The sequence below is a fragment of the Eumetopias jubatus genome, unplaced genomic scaffold, assembly GCF_037043125.1.
Source record: "Eumetopias jubatus isolate StellerSeaLion01/CBP00866 unplaced genomic scaffold, mEumJub1_p1.0 scaffold_9, whole genome shotgun sequence".
NCBI classification, from domain to species: domain Eukaryota; kingdom Metazoa; phylum Chordata; class Mammalia; order Carnivora; family Otariidae; genus Eumetopias; species Eumetopias jubatus.
The window spans coordinates 115,718,789-115,736,911 of NW_028274815.1; the positions used below are offsets into that span (position 1 = coordinate 115,718,789).

The window sequence follows — 18,123 nt, forward strand, 5'->3', positions numbered from 1 at the left end:
AGGACACTAAGCCCTCCTCACGCCCACCCAGAGCTGTGTGCCACTGTGCTGGCTGCACCTTTTAGGAGCTGCCACGAGTCTGGGGAGAGAGGGGTGGCCTGAGCACAGCCTGGCACGGTGCTGGCCAGCAAACCTCCAGCGACCCCTGTGCTGTGGGAGCAGGTCTGTGACCCCCCAAGTCTGAACTCCTGTGGGGGTCATTAGGGAGAAACCCCAGGGAAGACCCTGCCTAGAGTCCCAGACCAGGACGTCCACCCTGAGCTGGTGCCATCTGAGTCATTTTCTTGGCACCACCAGGTCATTCAAGAACATTGGTGAACTGTCACTTAGCCCACTGGCCGCTCACTGCTGGCTTAAAACCCACCACAGCTTCCTCGGGATGAAGCACATTTGAGGCCCTGCTGCCTCCCCACCCTCGCCTCCGCCCACTGGCCCCCTGCCCCAGCCTCAAACCACTGCCGGGCTTCCTTCAGTTCCACGAGGCAAGCTTTCCTCCGCTCAGAGCCTGAGTGTGTGTTTTCCTTCCTAAAAACTCCCAACCCCGACACCCTCCAGACCAGGTCAGAGGCCATCCCGTGCCCTTGTGGTACCATGTGCCTCCCCTTTAGAGCCATGTAGGTCAGTCACCTCTCTCTGTGCCCCCCAATCCCTTCTCTCCAGATGGCTCAAAGTAGGTCCCCCCAGTGCCTGGATGGACCACGTTGGCCATTCCGCACCTGGTTCTGTCAGGTGACAGGGGTGGTGACAAAGCCAGTCTGGAAGGGGCTCGGGGAGGAAGGTTCTGTCAGGGGACAGGACTTCTCACAGGCATCCAGCCACACTGTCTGGGACCCTGAGAAGGCTCTGTGCCCCCAACTCCAGATCACACCCTGTTGGCAAGGAGGGTGATGGTGAAGCTAGAATAGCCAGCCAGTTTTCAGGGAGCTGAGAGCAGAAACCCGATCCAGTTCACTTCCTTTCCCAGGCAAGACCCCAGAACCAGGGTTTGTGGAGGTGAGAGGGCCCTGAGTTGAGGAAACAGGTTAGCTGTGAAGTTCCCACCGTCTGGAGAGAACGGGAGCCCAAGATGAGAAACAGTTGATTTCTAAAGAAAGGTTGCCAGCCCTGAGTGGCTGGTGTGATATACAAACCAACCCCAAAGCCTGGCCTTCTTGCCGAGGGAGAGAGAGGACACACCACCAGAGGTGACCACTTCCTTTATTGCCTTTGGGCTGGGGTCCTGGGCTGGGGCTCAGAGGTATCTCAGGGGGAGCAGGTGACAGTGGGCCCAAATTATTGCTACTTGGCAAGGTCACCTTGGGACTTCCCATAGTGCCCTGAGTACGGGTGGGCATGAGCATGCAAATGATATGCAAATGACATGCAAACCAACCAGGATCCTGCAGAAGGCTCTGGTGCAGCGGAAGGTGCTGGAAGAGTTGGGAGCCTGCCAGCCCAGGAGGGTGATGGGGACACCCAGGTCCTTACCCCACACTGCAGACGGATCCGGCCCAGCCTCAGGGGTCGAGGTTTGGTGGGGGGGTGGTGTCCCTGAGCATCAGCCCTGGTTCTGCGGCTGGTTGAGGAAGAGCAGAAGCCTGGCCCCAAGGCAGCAGGAAGAAAGCAGGGTACCCACTAGGCAGCCAGACAGCCCAAGGCCCACCCAGAGAGGGAAGCGACCTGCTCTGTGTCCCACAACAAGGCTGGGACAGAAGGGGACCAGAATCCAAGCCTCCTGAGCCAGGCAGAGGCCAGAGTGCCTCAGAGGCTAAAGATTCAAATAGAATACACTGATAAACAGAAAGCAAGCAGCCCAGTCCCTGATCCCTGGGCTGAGGGACTCTCCACCGGCTGGGTCGGGGGGAGGGGGGGCGGGGGGCACCTCTAAGAGCCCAGCCCCAGGTCTAAGAGTGGCCACGTCCTTGGTCTTGGTGCTGAGTTGACCAGTCCAGAAGCTCCAGAATGAGGCAGGGAGGGCCCCAGGGCCTTGGCTTATGCAGGTCAGGCTCAGTTATTATTCATAATCCACCAGGAGGCTAGGGGTCAGAGGTTGAGGATCAGAAGGCATCAGGGGCCCACTGCCACTCCATACGGCTGTAGAGAGGGTTGGGGGCCACAGCATACCTGGGAAGAACACAGTGGTGAGGGTGTCCGGAGCCCGAAGGTAGTCAATGAGGATGCGCTGGAAGGCCTTACTACAGGCAGAATGCTGGTGCCTGGGGAGGTTCATGGAGTGACCTGAGGCTGGAGCTCGTCCCCCAGAGGACAAGACCACCTGGTTGAGAGCTCCCCACTCCCTCCCCAGTCCTGCCTCCTACTGGCTCTGAGCCTCAGCTCCCCCTGTGAACTGGGGGCAAGAGTGCATACTGTAGCAGGACACGCGGAGGATTACATGAAGTGTAACCCATGGGTGCCTGGCACAGGCTGTGGCGCAGTTCCCCGAGTGCCTGCTCTCTACCCTGCCCCCAGCGCTGTGTTCAGGTCTTCATCTGCTGTCTCATTTGGCTCACAGGAGGGTGGACCTCTTACCACTCTCATTTTGGAAAGGACACCGCTGGGGCTCGGAGGGGATAAGTAACCCTCCCAAAGTCACACAGCCAGGGTCTGATAGCGGATGATTGGGACCATGGCCTGACTCACTCCAGGGCCCATACTCAATACACGTTAGTTTTCAGACACCATTCATACCTTCTCCAGGAGGCCTCATCCTGCCAGAACTCATACAGGGTGAAAGAGGCATTGTCTAGCATCTTCTGGGCAGACACACTGTGGGACCAAAGAGATGGCCAGGCCAAGCCCAGGCTACCACCACCACTGCCCACCCAGCCGGGGTGTCTAATGGGAGTCCTGGCCCAGGATGCCCAGCCCCCCCGGCACTTTGCCCTACTCACCACCCCCGCCCCGACCTTGGCCAGCCCACTAGCCAGCTGGGGACTCACTGCAGGCAATGGCTCTGGGCCCCTGTGAAGTCCACGTAGCAGCACAGGGCACGGTGGAAATCCTGCAGGGCTTCCTCCGCCACCTGCACCTGCCTCTGGGCCACGAGGATGTGCTAGCAAGAGAGGCCACCTGGTCAGCCAGGGTAAGGCAGGGCTCAGCGAGGGACGGGATGTGGCCTTCAGGAAGACCCCGCCCTGTCTGACTTGCACCAGCGCTGGCCTGCCATGAGATCAAGCTCCTGCCCAACCCGCCCCTCCGCCCCCCCCCCGCATCCCTGACTCCATCCTCCTCTCCCCACGGCCAAGGTCACTGCCTTGATCCTGCCACTGTCTCTCTCTCCTGCAGTATGCCACCATTTCCTCCCTCCAACCTCCAACCATGCTACCCAGACCAGCTTTCAGGGATGCAGATGAGGGAGACTAATGCCCAGAGAGGGGCCGGGACTTATACACGGTCCCACAGCAAGGACCGGGCCTGGCGCCTGCTGCCAGGCCTGGGGGACGAGGGCTGGACCAGCCTGGGAAAAGGGCATCTGTATAACCTAGAGGCCAAGTGGGCAGCAGGCCCGTGAGTCCCCTCACTTAATGAGCACCTCCTCCTGGCACGATGCCCAGTTGCCTGTCCCTCTCCTGGACTTACCGAGTCAGGCCCCTTGGTAAGCTCCTCTTCGTGCAGAGGTTCCAGCCTGGGGGCCTGTGAGGGACGCAGAGTGTGGGCAGGGCCCCCACCGTGTCTGGCTCAGACGGATTCCAGGAAGGTCCTCCCCCTTGGGGCACTGGCCACATGACCCTCACCTTACACTCGAGCTGGTCAATGAGCTCCTGGAGACGGTTGACCTGGAGCCGCCACCGCATCTCGGCTCCCGAGCTCTGCCCTGGGGTGGGAGACCCATGGTGGGGAAGTCTGGCACGGGCCCCGCACGTGGGGAAGCCTCTCAGGGACAGTGGAGGGGTGGGCACTGCGCCCGCCCGGCACCCTCCTCAGCCAGACCTCCCACGCTGCCACAGGCCCACCTGTGTCTGAGGCGGAGGAGCCAGGAGACCAGGTGGGTGACCGACCGATGCTCCGCAGGGCCCTGCGCCCTACCCGCCGACTGCCGTGGGGCCTGCTCTGCACCCCCACACTGTCTTCGTCTGACCTAGGGAAGTGGAAGGTCGACCGGCTGCTCCCAGACCCACAGGCCAAGGACTGGGGCCCCAGAACAGGGCCAGGCCTGGGTGGGGCAAAACAGGCTTCCGGGGACATTGAGACCCAGCCTCAAAGCCAGCCACCCCCTCTCACCCCTTCTTGGCCTCCCTGCCAACAAGAATGTGAGCTCTGGGATACTGGAGCTACGGAATGTGATGGAAGCTGAGGGCCCTGGAATGTGGCGACGGCGACCAGCGGGGCACCTCACATACCGTGGGCCCCGGGCCTGGGCCTCCAGGGTATCTGATGCCCCTTCCAACGAGCTCTGCAGGGCTTGTAGCTGGCTCACCGTCTCCCGCAGGAGGAAGCGCGTCACAAACTGGTCCACCTTGGAGGCCCGCTCATACTCCTGGGGGCAGAGGGGACATGGTCAACATTTCCTGGTCTCAAGCCTATTATTTCTGAACGGGGAGCCACTGCCCCGTCCCCCTACCCCTTGCCCATCAAAGCAACGGAGACAGCATGAAGAGCAGAGAGCATGCAATGGGAGCAGAACAGTGTTGGGACTGGGAGCCAGGCCTGGACCCTCCTCGTCTGCCTGGCTTTCCTTCCTGGGAGGTGTGAGGCCAACTTAACAGGGAGGCATCTGCCGTTTTCTGGGCCCCAAGGCCCCTTCCCTGTTGGGACGCCACCTTCAGCCAGTGTGGCCCCACATACAGGTAGGCAGGTGAGGGGTAGGGCAGGTCACAGGGCATCCAAAAGCCAGTTTTGACAAATGAGGCAAAATGATGGTGTGATGTGGCCCCATACTCACCAGCTGGCCCTAAACTCATAATTATGCATGCATTCATTCATTCACTCATCCATGCAACAAAACTTTTACCTTCTCCTAGGAGCTGCAGATACAAGCCAGCCAGCCAGGTCCCTGTCCTTACACACACACCAGCACTGATCCCTACATCACTAGCCTCCACTCAGCCCCTCCCATCGTGGGCAGAAAGACAAGGCTGACATATGCCAGGCCCTATGCTGCTCATGTGGGATGCTCAGAGACTCTCCAACTACCTTCACCTCCTTGTGCCTCAGTTTCCTCACCCAGAAAACAGGGATGATAGCAGCCATCTCACTGAGCTGTTGAAAAACTTCAATGAGTTAATTCCTACACAGGACACAGAGCAGGATGGGAGTCCTGAGGACCCATGGTCCAGCCAGGGGCTTGTCCACCCTCCACGAGGGGCTCCAGAGGCACCATCCATAGGGGGCTTCATCTCCTGTCCATGACCTGCCTCAGCTCAGCCATCAAATGAGCCCTGCTGGGCCAGGCTTATGAGCTGGGAGGCGGGAACAGAATGGGGGCTGAGTCCTCACTCTTGAGCTGATGGCCTCTGTCCTGTCTCTCCAAGCCTGGTCTCCAGACTTCCTGGCCATGCTCTGAGCTCCCTGAAATCCTTCCAATAAATTCCCTTTTGAGCACTTAAGATGATGAATCAGTCTCCGTTACTTGCAACCAAAAAACCTGGCTAACATAACAGTACCCCCCCTTTGCCAGGCCATGTTCAAAGGAGAATTTCATTTAATCCTCATAGCAATTTACAGGAACCATAATTGGCCCCATTTTGCAGGTGAGAAGACTGAGGCCTAGAGCAGTTGATTACCTTGGCCAAGATCACTCAACTGTTAGTGGCAGAGTCAGAATTCAAACCCAGACCACAAAAATTCCTCCCTACTCAACACTAAGCACTTTACGAGCATTGCCTCATTCGTGATTATTAGCCGAGTTTTATAGTTGAGAAACCAAAGCCATAAATCACAGAATAAACCGAGCCAAGATGTGCCTGTGGGTTCTGGGAGGAGGAGCTTTTGAGTCTGGAGCTGGTGAGGTTTACCCATGAGGTCACAATGTGGCCTCCACGGGACAGAGCAGGGGCAGGGCCCCCCCCCCCGCCCCACCCAGCCAGAAGGCAGGGCAGAGGCAGCATGGGCTGTGGCCCCCAGTGGTGACCAGCCCTGCCATGGGAAACAACAGTTCTCACAAGAGGACCAAAGTGCCCAAGGAGGCCTGCAAGGAGAGGCCGCCCGATATGGACAAGGCTGGGCGGAAACAGCAGTTCTTCAGCCACCTCAAGCGGAAGAAGCCAAGCGTGAGTGCCAGGGTGCTGGGGGTAGGTGGGAGCCAGGGGTACTTGAACAGGTGGGCAAGAGGGAATGCTGGGAGTCTAGGCCTTGTGGGCATAAGTCCGAGGGCCATAGAAAGGCTTGGATAACCCCTCCTGAGGATGAGGGTCCCAGGAATCTACGTGGATGTGGTTGGGTCCTAACAGCCCAGAAGGGAGGGCAGGGATTCAAGAAACCAGGAGAAACCAGGAGACTTGGGAGTCCAGGAGGGTGGGCAGGAAGGGATTCTCCCAACTCTTAACAGACGGGTAGAGGGCTCAGCAATGAGAATCAGCCCTAGTTGGAACCACAGAGGCTATGGGCACAGGGTGTTCTCTTATGCCCCCTTTCCAGCTTCTAGCCACAAAATGTGCTATTCTTCTGGGGTGGGTTAGAGTCCCAGCACCAACGCTAGGAGGGCAGGCAAAGAATCCCATATACGTCGACGGTGCAAGGTCTCGGGAGGTCAACCTCGGGTGGGTAAGGGTATCCAGAGGGAAGGCAGGGGTCCTGGGCGATGGGGTAGGGGGAGACCCACTCCCGCCCCCTGGAAACGTAAAGGGAACAGAGTCCCAGGAGACAGGACCTGGTGGGTAAGGATCCTCAGCAAGAAGACGCGGGGCGCTCTTCCCCCAGGCCAAGATCGTGCTGCTTTTCCCCTTGGACAAGCGGCAGCAGCTAGCCGAGGTGGCGGCGGGCCCCAGCGCGCGGCCTGGACGACCAGGCGAGGACGCAACGGGCGGCCCGGTGGGCTCCCCGGCGGCGGCGCCCATGCTGCGAGGAGCGGGCGACGGCGCTGATCGGCGCGAGGGCGTACGCGCGCGCGAGATGAAGAAGATCTTGGTCCTGCTGCTGCTGCTGGACGCGCGGCTGCAGGAGGAGGGGCGCTGCGCGGCGGGCGCGCCCGGGGGCGGGACCGGAGCGGGGGGCGGAGCCACGGTGGCGCCGGGCTGGCAGCGGCTGTATGCGCGCCTGCTGACCGAGAGCGAGGTGGACCGCGATGCCGACCCCGCCGAGGAGCAGCCGCGGAAGCGGCGCCGCTGCCGTCGCCCGCGGCCCTGAGCGCCCGGCCCGGTCCGCGGCCCCCGGCCCAATAAAGAGCGCATAGCAACCCTGGCGCCCGCTAGCTCTGTCCGAGGCGGCGCAACACGGAGCTGGGTGGAGGAAACTGAGGCCCAGAGCGAGACAGGGATGAAATGGGAGTATTGATGGCAGAGCAACGGCCACGGCCTGGAGCCAAAACTGTTGGTGCCTTCTCCTTGTGACCGAAGCGACAGAACCCCCACCCCGAGCTGGGGAGGGGCACCCAGCCACAGTGGAGGGAAGCTGTTTTCCTCCTCCCAGCAACTCCAGGCCCTGGTCAGAACCTTCAAGGTCTGCAGGCCCAAGGGAGGTGAGTTTGGGCAAACCCCAGCTTGGCCAAGCTAGGAGGAGGGGCCTGCTTCCCACAGAAGTCTAACATCTCCAAATGTCCCCAACATTCACAAGTCCTTAGGCACGGGGAGGGTTCCAGGCAAACAGCCACCACCCTGGAAAGAACTGAGAAGGCCCCACGATCAGCAGGGCTGGGGCCTGGGACTCACAGTCTGCCCGTGAGAGCACCCAGGTGGAGAGGCTGGGCTCTGTGGGCCTCTAATCCCTCACTCCTGCCCCAATGTGCTTGGTAACCCCCAAGTCACCTCAGTCACTTGTCTCCCAACCTACCCTGTGCCATCCCTTTGCCAACACTGCAGCCAGAGACTTCTTCCAAACCACTTAGCCAGCTGTAGGACAGTTCACTCTCCTCATAAGCCCCCACCGGTTCTCCGTGGCCCACAGGGAAATGCCCAAACTTACTGTTGTCATGTGCAGGCCCAGCCCCCAGCCTCAGTCTCTCCTTCTAGGGCTTCTGAGTGACTCCTATCCTCAACCCTGCTCTAGCCATATCACCACTGTGCTCTCCAATGCAAGGTTCACCTCCCTCACTCACCCAGGAGGGGCCGGCATGCTTTCTGTGAGAAGGATCCAGCTGCTTGTTCTCATTCTCCTGGGTCCCAAACCCAGCTCCAGACCTGAGTGCTGCCCCAGCTCTACCAAAACTGTAGCCAACCTTCTACTTGTGACCGCCTCAGAAAGTCCCAAAGGGGGCAGATGCAGCAGGGGTGAAGGTCCCAGCTTATTAAAGACATAGGCCCAGCTTCTGCTGAAGATGCACTTTCGTTAGTGTCAACACAATCGATATCCCTTCCATATCCCCCTGCATCAGGCTGGAGGTTGCATGACCCATAGCATCTCTCCAAATGCTTGTAAGAACAAACCTTTTCCTACCATCCATGTGGTCACAATCATGGTAACCATGTTCCTCAATGTGGCCACACATCCTGGCCATACGTGATTGGCCAAGGCTGGTCTTACCAGCCTCTTCCCTGGGACTGTAATTCAGGAGCTGTGAGAGACTGCTACATAAACATGCATGGGCTTAAGCCGGTCTTTGGAAGAATAAAAAAAATAATGCAGACAGTACACATCCTGGAGTCAGGCCCTACTTCCAGTCTGTTCCCAAAACCTGATTTCATCTTTGCCCTTGGTATCCATAAGACATACAAGATCCTTGGGGCGCCTGGGTGGCTCAGTCATTAAGCGTCTGCCTTCAGCTCAGGTCATGATCCCAGGGTCCTGGGATTGAGCCCCGCATCGGGCTCCCTGTTCCACGGGAAGCCTGCTTCTCCCTCTCCACACCCCCTGCTTGTGTTCCCTCTCTCGCTGTGTCTCTCTCTGTCAGAGAAATAAAATCTTAAATATATATATATATGTATATATAAGACATATCCTTGTAATAAAATCCCTATTTTAGCTTAAGTTCACCTGAGTAGCTTTCCTACTTGAAACCAAAATGGTCCTAAGGAGAATAGACTCTGCAGAGACAAGTGGCCTAGGAAATTTCCTGTGTGAGGATTAGAACTACCTTTTGGTGGAAGAAACTGAGCCCAGAGAGAAATTAGGACTTGCTCAGGGGCAAACAATGAGTCGTGGTCTTCAGAACTGAGTCACAAATTCAGGTCCACAAGAGTCCATACATGGAAGCCCCTGAAGGTAGGGTCCCTATGTGGACTGTCTGGGCCCCTCAGGGCTGAACACAGAGGTCCTCAGAGTGGCTGTAGATCTGTGATTAAGAGCTTTCTCGTCAGCACTGGATTGGGGCAGGGAAGGGGGAGGGTGGTTGGCTGTACATCTAGCCAGAATACATCAGATAATCTGAAGGGGTTTGGGGAGGGAATCAGATTGGTTGTGCAGCTGAGGCCAGATACCCCAATGCCAAAATCACTGCTCTTGGCCTTGTCCCAGGAGAGTAGATGTGTCCAGGAAGTTTTCATGGATGGAGAGGGCTGTGGGGAAGGAAGCACAGCAGGTACTGAGGACTGAGGTCACAATGAGTCCAATCCAAGTTCTTTTCCTTCCTTCTCTGACCACCCCGTTCCACCAACACAACCAGGAAAGACTTAAGGCCAGGAGAGAGGTGTCAGGAGACCGCCTGGGGCTCAAGGACTGGGCTGGACTCCTGGGTCCCCACGGGAGGATATATGTCCCCAGAACATTGCCACAAGGCCCCTTAATTGTTAAGAGTTATGCTGCTCCGGGCAGCTTCTCCTTATTTAGGATTTGATGCGGCCCTCTCATCATCCACCTCCGCCAGGGCCGAATGAGTGGGCCGCGCAGCGGAGGTGAGTCCTCAGGCGGGTCTGGTGCAAGGTGGAGTCTTGAGTCTGGAGCCACAGGAGGGCAAAGAAGGTCTGAAGCGGCGGAAGCCCGCTGAGAGCGGGAGACTGGCCCTTGAGCCGGGGGCGGGGCCTCGGGCCCGTGGGCGGAGCCAAGAGCTGAAAAGGGACGTCCAGTCTGACGGGAAGAGTGGGAGCTCCAGACCAGAGGCTGCAGCCAAAAATTGAGAGCCCTAGTTCTGTAGCCAGAAAGGCCGGGACTTAGGCCTGGGGCCAGAGCCAAGAGCTGAAAGGCGGGCGGAGCCTCAGGCACGCGGCGGGGCGGAGCCCAGAAAGCCACGGTGGCATCGGTGTCCGGAAGCAGGCGGGTCCGTCGGCCGCCCTCGCTGGGCCGCGTGGCAGTGGTCATAGACCAGGGCTCGGGCTTCATTAAGGCGGGCTTCGCGGGCGAGCACCAGCCGCGCCTGGTGCTGAAGAGCTCCAGCCTGGTGCCCAGCTGGGACCGGCCGGTGCCGCCGGGGGCACTGGGCGGCGAGCTGATGGGTGGCGTGGCGCGGGCGCACCCCATCAAGCACGGCGTGGTGGTGGACTGGGAGGCGCTGGAGGGGCTGTGGGAGCGCCTGCTGGTGGGCGGCCTGCGGGTGTGCCCGGAGCAGTGGCCCGTGCTAGTGAGTGATTCGCCGTCGGCGCCGCCAGCGGGCCGCGACAGGATAGCCGAGCTGCTGTTCGAGACCTTGGCAGTGCCCGCGTGCCACATGGCCAGCACAGCGTTGTTGGCGCTCTGCTCCACTGGCGCGTTCAGCGGGCTGGCTGTGGAGGCAGGCGCGGGCGTGTGCCACGCCACGCCCATCTATGCGGGCCACGCGCGGCACGAGGCCACGTTCCGGCTGGACGTGGCAGGCAGCACCCTGTCACGCTACCTGCGGGACCTGCTGGTGGCAGCATGCCCCCACCTACAGCTGCAGGCCCTGCCCCGCAAGGCCATCACACAGCTCAAGAAAAGCTACTGCTATGTGTCACTGGACTTTGAGGGGGACCTTCGTAACCCTGACCGCCACCATCCGGTCAGTTTCTGCTTAGGCAATGGGTACTCCGTCTGTCTCAGCAGCGAGCGCTTCCGCTGCCCAGAACCCATCTTCCAGCCGAGTCTGCTAGGCCAGGCCAGGCCGGGCCTGCCCGCACTGGTCTTCCGGGCACTGCAGAAGGTTCCCGCAACGCTCCGGAAGCGGCTGGCTGACACCGTGGTGCTGGCCGGTGGCTCCACACTCTTCCCTGGCTTCACCAAGCGCCTGGAAATGGAGCTGGAGGCGCAGTGCCGGAGGCACGGCTACGGGGCGCTGAGGCCGTGCCTGGTGGCGGCGCCTGGGCGTGGCACAGCAGTATGGACAGGCGGCTCCATGGTGGCCTCGCTGCGCTCCTTCCAGTGCCGCTGGATAACCCGGGCCATGTACCAGGAGTGTGGCTCCCGGCTGGTGCACGAAGTGTTCGACTGAGTCACGCTGTACTGGAGAGGAGGCGCCACCGGGGGGGCTGCGGAGGGGGAGGCTCGGTGGGCTGAGCTATACTCCGTCGGAGGCACTGAGTTCCAGATAAAAGTCTCAAGTGATCAGAGCTGGCAGAGTCCTCATGTGCCGATGGGTGGCCCCTAACTCTTCCTGAGCCAGGAGGAGGTGGTCCGGACCTCTAGGACCCTCACTTCGACCTGCAGTTTGAATCTACCCTAACCAGTGCCAGTTCAGAGAATACCAGTCCAGGTGCCTACCCCCAGGGCCCTGTTTCCATGGCAACAAGGAATGCAACACCCGCACTTGTGTTCAGGCCACAGATACGGAAATAGTTACAACACGTCAACCCCTCACCCAGTACTGCTTGGATTCCCATCCTATGCCAAGCTTCAAGGGGTGACCCTTTGAAAACGGACAAAATCGCATGTGGAAGCAGCCAGAAAAGGAAGCCCTGTCCTCAGCTGATCATTGACTCACTGAGGGCCTCAGTTTCCCCTTCTGTAAAAAGTGAGGTCAGGCACAATCCTGGGCCGCCTCCCTGTTCCCTCCTTGCCTCGTTATTAAGAGCTATGGGACAAAGCGGGGTGGAGACATTTCTTTTTTTTTTTTTTTTTAAAGATTTTATCCATTCATTTGAGAGAGAGAGAGAGAGAGAAACAGCATGAGAGGGGAGAAGGTCAGAGGGAGAAGCAGGCTCCCTGCTGAGCCGGGAGCCCGATGCGGGACTCGATCCCGGGACTCCGGGATCATGACCTGAGCCGAAGGCAGTCGCTTAACCAACTGAGCTACCCAGGCGCCCCGGGGCGGAGACATTTCTTAAAAGAAACACACAAAGGGAGGTGTGGCTTGTGTTTTCGAAGTCACTATCCAAGAGCCTAGAGCCCTGGCTGTGAGCACTGTTTGTGCTTATACGCACAGGTGGCCACACGTGCATACAAACACTTGGGGGAACACATACCAGCTTTACCCATGTCCTTGGGCGAGGCCCTGCCCCCCACCCCCAGGTTCCACACACCAGCGTGGGCCTGTGGCCGTGTGTGAGCATGCCCCACCTCCCACCCCATCCCTGCTGGGTCCTGGGCACCATACCCCACAAGAGTTAGGCCTCGCCAATAACAGAAACAACAGCAGCAGCAGCTCTAGGTATCAAGTGGCTTCTGTGTGCCAGGCACAGTGCTGGGTGCTGGAAATAAGGGCCGAGAACAAGAAAGGCAAAAATCCCTGCCTTCACTCTCATTTAACTGTCACACCAAACGTATGCAGGTAAGCTCTATTATTATCCCCAGTTTACAGATGAGAAAACTGAGGCCCAGAGAGATAAAGGTACACAGCTAGGAAGCAAGAGAGTCATGATTTGAACCCAAGCCCTGAGCTGTGGCAGCAGAGGCTCCCACAGCACAGCAGACACCCCTGCCCTTGTTCCCAGCCTTCCAGCATCAAGCCCTCCACTCACCAGCTTGGTGGTGTCCATGGCAGTGAGCACTGCACAGTTCAGCGACTCCAGGGCAGCCAGCACGGGCCGGTAGACACCCAGGTGTTCTGAGAAATAGTCTGTGGGCAGAGGAGGTGCTCAAAGGTTCCCGGACCACCCCCCACCTGCTCCATGGCCTCATTTACCCCAACCTGGAATTCCTCTGCAGCCAACCAGGCCTCATATCCTGAGCCAAGCCCATCCTGTTACATTAGGAGAGGAGGAACAGCCTCTCATCTTGCCCACCTGCCCAGGGGTCCCAGGAGACCGGAGCTCCCGTGGGCCTACTCACCACACAGTCTCTCTGTTTCCAAATTGCTGTGGGGAAAAGAGAAGGCACCCTTCAGTCCCACAGACGTAAGCCTGTGACCTGGGACTCTGAAGCCAATGCCCCTCCCACCGCCTGCCCAGCTCAGCCTGATCCTGCCTCTACCCCAGGTGAAGTGGCTCAGTGGGCCGAGAGGGGCAGCGAGGGTACTACGGAGGGTAAAAATTCAGACCCACTCTTGGCCTCCAAGGGGCTTTCAGGCCCAGGGAGAGAAATGTGGACACAGGCCAGAGAGGAGGGGTCAGAGCTGGGAAGGGGAAGCCAGGTCTGGGGAAGTCCAGAGAAAGCACAGGGTATTACTTGGTAGGTTAGGGAGGGCTTCCCGGAGGAGGCTGCTTTAGTTAGGCATTGAAGGACAAGGGATTTGACTGGAGTGTCTGGTGGTAGGGAGGTGGCGGCACTGCAGACAAAAAGGTCTGGCTCAGGCTCCAGAATAGGGAAGGGCACGGCAACCTTGAATGCTGACCCAGAGTCTGGAATTATTTCTAAGGAGATGCGAGGGGACAGGGAGGGACAGCTGTGTGTGCATGTGCACGCATGTGAGGAAGCACAGGGAGGAAAGCGTGCAGCTGCCGCTAAGGAACACACACGGGGAGGTAAGTGCGTGTTGGTGCACTTGCATCCACGGGTGGAAGCTGGCATCCTCTGGTCCCTGCAGGAAGCGGGAATGGGGAGGGGGGACACTGTGGGCTGAACCATGGGCGGTGACTCAGACCTGGCTATTTTGGGGTCCCAGCTGGAAGGAGTGTGATGGACAAGGCTGGAGCCAGGGAGGGGGGTGAGTGGGCGGGTGAAGTTGGCATCGGGCCCCGGCACCTCTCTCCCTATGCAACCCCCCATCCTCCATAAGGAACTGAGGCAGCAGGGGACACAGTGCGGCTGGGATAACCTAGCCTCACATCTACCCACGGCTCACCCACCCCCTCTCGTACTTACTTGGTGGAGTGCCCATCAATGCCGTTGAACAGCTCCCGCAGCTCCCCAGGGCTGAGAACCCCATCAGCAAAGTAATTCTGGAATTCCTCAAATGAGAGCTTACCATCATCTGGGGGGGGGGGCAGGGAGCAGAGCTGGTATCCCTGACCCCTGCCACCAGATTCAGACCCCCCCTAACGACTACTCAGCCAGGTGGAGTGGAATTCTGAGCTTGGTGGGGGGACCTGGCTGTTGGAGACAAAAGGGTCCCTGGAGGTGCCCACCAAGGCAGCAGGGTCCACTTTCCAGGCACCTAAGGGACAGGGCAGCGTACACGTCACATTACATCAGGACTCAATACATGTTTGCCAAGTGAAGATGCAAATGAACAGCCTGGGACACGGCCAGATCATGGCAGGACCTAGACGTCACTCGGAGGACTTGGGGGCTGAGTCTCTGCCAGCCAGCCTGGCTCCAGGCTGCTCAGGACCCACGCCCTTCACAGAGAAGCCACTGGGAGGCAGATGAGATCTTCCTAAGAGTTGGAGCCCCTGCAAGAAGCAGCAGGGAATAACCTCCTCTATGCAGGGACCTCGTAACAGTCTAATCAACGGTGCAATGGCCAAAGACACTGGGGATTTGGCCTGTAAGGTCTGTAAGCAGATGGGGTTGGGGGAGCAGGGCTGGGGGAGGGTCTGAGCCTCCCCAGGCAGGACGCTGTGATCCAAATGTCCTGATCAGTGAGTTGGGACACGATCCTGTCTCTAGGAGGCTTACACAAAAGGGTCTGAAGACCCCAGACGGAAGTGAGGCCGAGGCTGACTGGCTGCCTCAGCTCAGACCCTCACCCGGCCAATCAGGGCACAGTGGGCTGCTCCAAGTCACCTGTGGGCAGCAACTTGCTTCCGGGCTCCCTTGAGGGCTCCTGCTTTAGCTTTCAAGGTTTTCCCAGACCCGGGTCTGAGACTGCCCAGGACCCAGGGCAGGGGAAGCGGATTCTCTGGACCCAGCACCATCCTGTGCAAGCCCTCCCTGGGTCCAGGTGGCTGGTCATACAGAAAGTTACTGAGCCCTCTAAAGATCTAGGGCTTCATCTCCATCACCCCACCTTTCCAAGCCCCTTACACAGGGAACCTGGGACAAAGCATCACACAGACCCTGGTTCAAGCCCCACCACTTAAAAGGCTTTGTGACTTTAGGCCACCCACTTCACCTCTCTGGGCTTCTGCTCCTTCGTCTGTGAAATGGGGTGAAGAGTTCCCACCTAGCTGACAGATGTGAGGACAACATGAAGTCATATAGAAGAGTTACCCACAACTGTGCCAGGGCACTGTGTTAGAGTACACCCCCACCTCCAGCCTCTGACTAAACCACATTCCCTCCACTCTCCATCCTGCCAAGCTCAACTCCAAACAGCACTCCCTCTGGGAAGGATGCCTTGAGTGATCTTCCTGATTTGGGTCTCCTCAAGAGTCTTCTCCATTCTAGGCTGTACCCCCAAACCCCACACTCCCCTGAGCCTCCCTGATGTCTCCCACCCTTCCCTATACTGTGGACCCAGGGGAAGACACACTTACCATTCTTGTCTGCTCTGCGGAAAACCTAGAGGACAAAGGGGCACAGATGGGAACTGTGAGTGCTGCCTAGGAGGCAAGAGGCCCCCCCACCCAACTCATTAGGGCCCCAGCTGGCCAGGCTGCCCCCACCTCACCCTTCCTCCTGCCCAGCCTGGTCCCAACTCCCTGCCCAGATCAGCCCTGCAGGAGGTTTTCCAACAAGAGGGGCACAGGAAGATCACACAGCAGGTCCCACCACTTGCTCACTTCTCCTGCAGGGAGACCTCCTGGGTCTCCCAACAGCCAGGTCCCCCCACCAAGCACCCTCATGGCAGGTGCTCCAGGCCAGCTTCCGGCACCCCCACCTCCCATACCTAGAGTCTATCCTGGATTCTGTCTGATGCATCAGCCCTTGGCACGGTCCCAGCTTGAGGAAGGAAGGGAGATGGGCCCAGTTCCTGGGCCCTTGTCCCAGATCTGAACCCCCCAACTCTGCAGCATGGCCATGGTCCATCCCACATTCTGCCTGTTCAAGGCTGTTTCCCTAGGTGCTTGTTTAAGACCCTGATATGCGGGCAGTGGCTAGTCCTTTCTTTGTGGATGCCTGGGGTTAACCCTTTCAGGGCTGGGGCTTCCTCTGAGTCTGACTCAGTGTGAAGGCCTCGGGCAGGCTCACGTATATGTGTGTGTGTGTGTACGTACATGTGCAAGGGGAAGTGAGTGGCAGAGAGCAAGGGTGGACAGACTGCATTTACAGAGAAGCAGAGATGAAGGGCAACAGAGGCGGACAGAGAGGAGCAGAGTCAAGACATGTTCAGGGACCAGAGACTCCCACGTCACCCAAAGCAGCCCAGCAAATGGGAGACCAACACACCTGGCGAGAAGGGGCAGGCCAAAGCCTGGACAGAGAACGCCTAGCAGCTCCAGCTCCTGAAAGCCACTCCTCTCCAGCTGTTTGCTCTGGGCCAGTGAAGCACTGGCATGAATCTAACCCCTGGCCAGAAACCTGACTCACAGAAGGCCTGCCACTGGCTCAGGGTCACACAGCAGCCCAGTGTGGCCTGACTGGGGCAGATGGAGATGGGGTGCGACACTAGGAGTGAGGACATCTGGGGCCACGCCCTAGCATCCATCTGCCTCCATGTGTGATCGCAGACATAGTCTGAACTCATCGGGCCTTGGTTTTTCCATCTGGGAAGCAGGACAGACAGGTCCCTTCCATCCAGGAGGACTGTGGTCAAGGTGCTGAGTCACTGGGGACAGCAAGCAGGGAAGGGACAGGAGCACCAGCTTCCCCACAGGCGGAGACCTCTGAAAGTCGGGGCATGAGTGGGCCAGGAGGGGCTGAGCACTAGGGTGAAAGGGAGGAAGGGGCTTGGGGCAGGGACCGAGGCCCCGCTAGGCTGCTCCATGTTGGTGCCCCCAGGGGGCTGCAGGCCCACCTGCCACCCACAGGAGGGACGTACAGACCACTGCGCGCAATCCTGACCAGCTGTGGGACCCCACGGCCCCTGGGTCAGATCTGAGGGACTCCTGGGGTCAGCACTGGGTCAGAAGTCAGGAGGCTGTTTATTCTTCCGGGCTCCCGTGCCCGGGTCAGCCCAGCCTAGGGTTGCCATAGAGAGGACTGCTCCTGTGATCGAGTGTTAACCGTCCCCACGGCATCAGACACATAGACAGGGTGGACGTGGGGGTGGGGGGACAGCAGGGGCAGTGACCCCGAACCAGGAGACAAGGGGAGAGACAGAGAACGGACACAATGGAAACGATGAGGGAGAACAGAGACAGCAGGGTCGGAGAGAGACAGCGAGAAGCAGAGACCCCGGGACCGAAGCAGGGGCCCAAACAGACCGGGAGGGAGAGACATGCACACACAGACGCAGAGCCGGGGGCAAGGAGAGACAGCGAGAGACAGAGCCCAGCGAGACACCGGGAGAGAAAGGACAGAGCTGGATAGACAGCGACAACCCCAGAGCCACAGGGCCCGCGACCCCCGCCCGCGCCCCACTCACGTCCTGGAAGAGCGCGTGTCCGGCGGGCCCGGCGGCGGCAGGCAGGGGCGCGGGGGGCCGCCGGGGCTCGGGTGCGGGCGGCCGGATCAGGCACACGGTGAGCAGCCCCGCGCACGCCATGGCGCCGCTAGCCACTCGGCAACGGCTCGCTCGGCTGCGGCTCCCGCTTCTGGACGCCGCCGCTGCCGCTGCCGCCGCCGCCACCACCGCCGCCGCCGCCCCGGACCTGGGGGGCCGCCCGCCCATTGGCGCCAGCCCGGACATCTAGGGCCCCGCCCCCCCGCCCCGCCCCGCTTGGCTCCACCCCCCACCCCACTCCCCGCCCCGCCGGCCACGGAGGCTCCCTCCCCCCCACCCTTCCCGAGGGCCTCGCTTTCCAGACTGGAAAAGCCGACTCCAGCCTTCAGGTGGGCAGGAGCTACACGTAGTAGAACTCCAAC

General features: G+C 59.6%; 3 protein-coding genes across 3 annotated transcripts; 2 read left to right on the top strand and 1 right to left on the bottom strand.

Moving 5' to 3' along the window:
* Window positions 1–1,191: 1,191 nt before the first annotated feature.
* On the bottom strand, window positions 1,192–17,869 carry NECAB3 (N-terminal EF-hand calcium binding protein 3). The gene is made up of 13 exons (XM_028118766.2): window positions 17,684–17,869; window positions 15,693–15,717; window positions 14,137–14,245; window positions 13,165–13,190; window positions 12,855–12,952; window positions 4,320–4,456; window positions 3,933–4,057; window positions 3,714–3,793; window positions 3,559–3,612; window positions 2,919–3,031; window positions 2,668–2,745; window positions 2,104–2,195; window positions 1,192–2,015 (listed from the first exon to the last, which is right to left on the bottom strand). Exons 1-13 carry the CDS (start codon window positions 17,801–17,803, stop codon window positions 1,987–1,989), a joined length of 1,086 nt encoding a protein of 361 aa, XP_027974567.1. The 5' UTR covers window positions 17,804–17,869; the 3' UTR covers window positions 1,192–1,986.
* On the top strand, window positions 6,060–7,263 carry CUNH20orf144 (chromosome unknown C20orf144 homolog). The gene is made up of 2 exons (XM_028118821.1): window positions 6,060–6,188; window positions 6,838–7,263. The coding sequence occupies exons 1-2, from the start codon at window positions 6,060–6,062 to the stop codon at window positions 7,261–7,263; spliced, it is 555 nt and encodes a 184-aa protein (XP_027974622.1).
* On the top strand, window positions 10,652–11,389 carry ACTL10 (actin like 10). The gene has a single exon (XM_028118820.2). It carries the CDS (start codon window positions 10,652–10,654, stop codon window positions 11,387–11,389), a length of 738 nt encoding a protein of 245 aa, XP_027974621.2.
* Window positions 17,870–18,123: the final 254 nt, after the last annotated feature.

Bases quoted from the DNA above. Each gene is read 5' to 3' on its own strand.
- CUNH20orf144 (XM_028118821.1), top strand. From the start codon at position 6,060: ATGGGAAACAACAGTTCTCACAAGAGGACCAAAGTGCCCAAGGAGGCC. The intron at 6,189-6,837 runs GTGAGTGCCAGG...CTCTTCCCCCAG, and splicing joins TCAAGCGGAAGAAGCCAAGC to GCCAAGATCGTGCTGCTTTT.
- ACTL10 (XM_028118820.2), top strand. From the start codon at position 10,652: ATGGCCAGCACAGCGTTGTTGGCGCTCTGCTCCACTGGCGCGTTCAGC.
- NECAB3 (XM_028118766.2), bottom strand. From the start codon at position 17,803: ATGGCGTGCGCGGGGCTGCTCACCGTGTGCCTGATCCGGCCGCCCGCA. The intron at 14,246-15,692 runs GTAAGTGTGTCT...CCCCCCCCCCAG, and splicing joins CCGCAGAGCAGACAAGAATG to ATGATGGTAAGCTCTCATTT. The intron at 4,058-4,319 runs GTATGTGAGGTG...CCACTTCCCTAG, and splicing joins GCCCAGGCCCGGGGCCCACG to GTCAGACGAAGACAGTGTGG.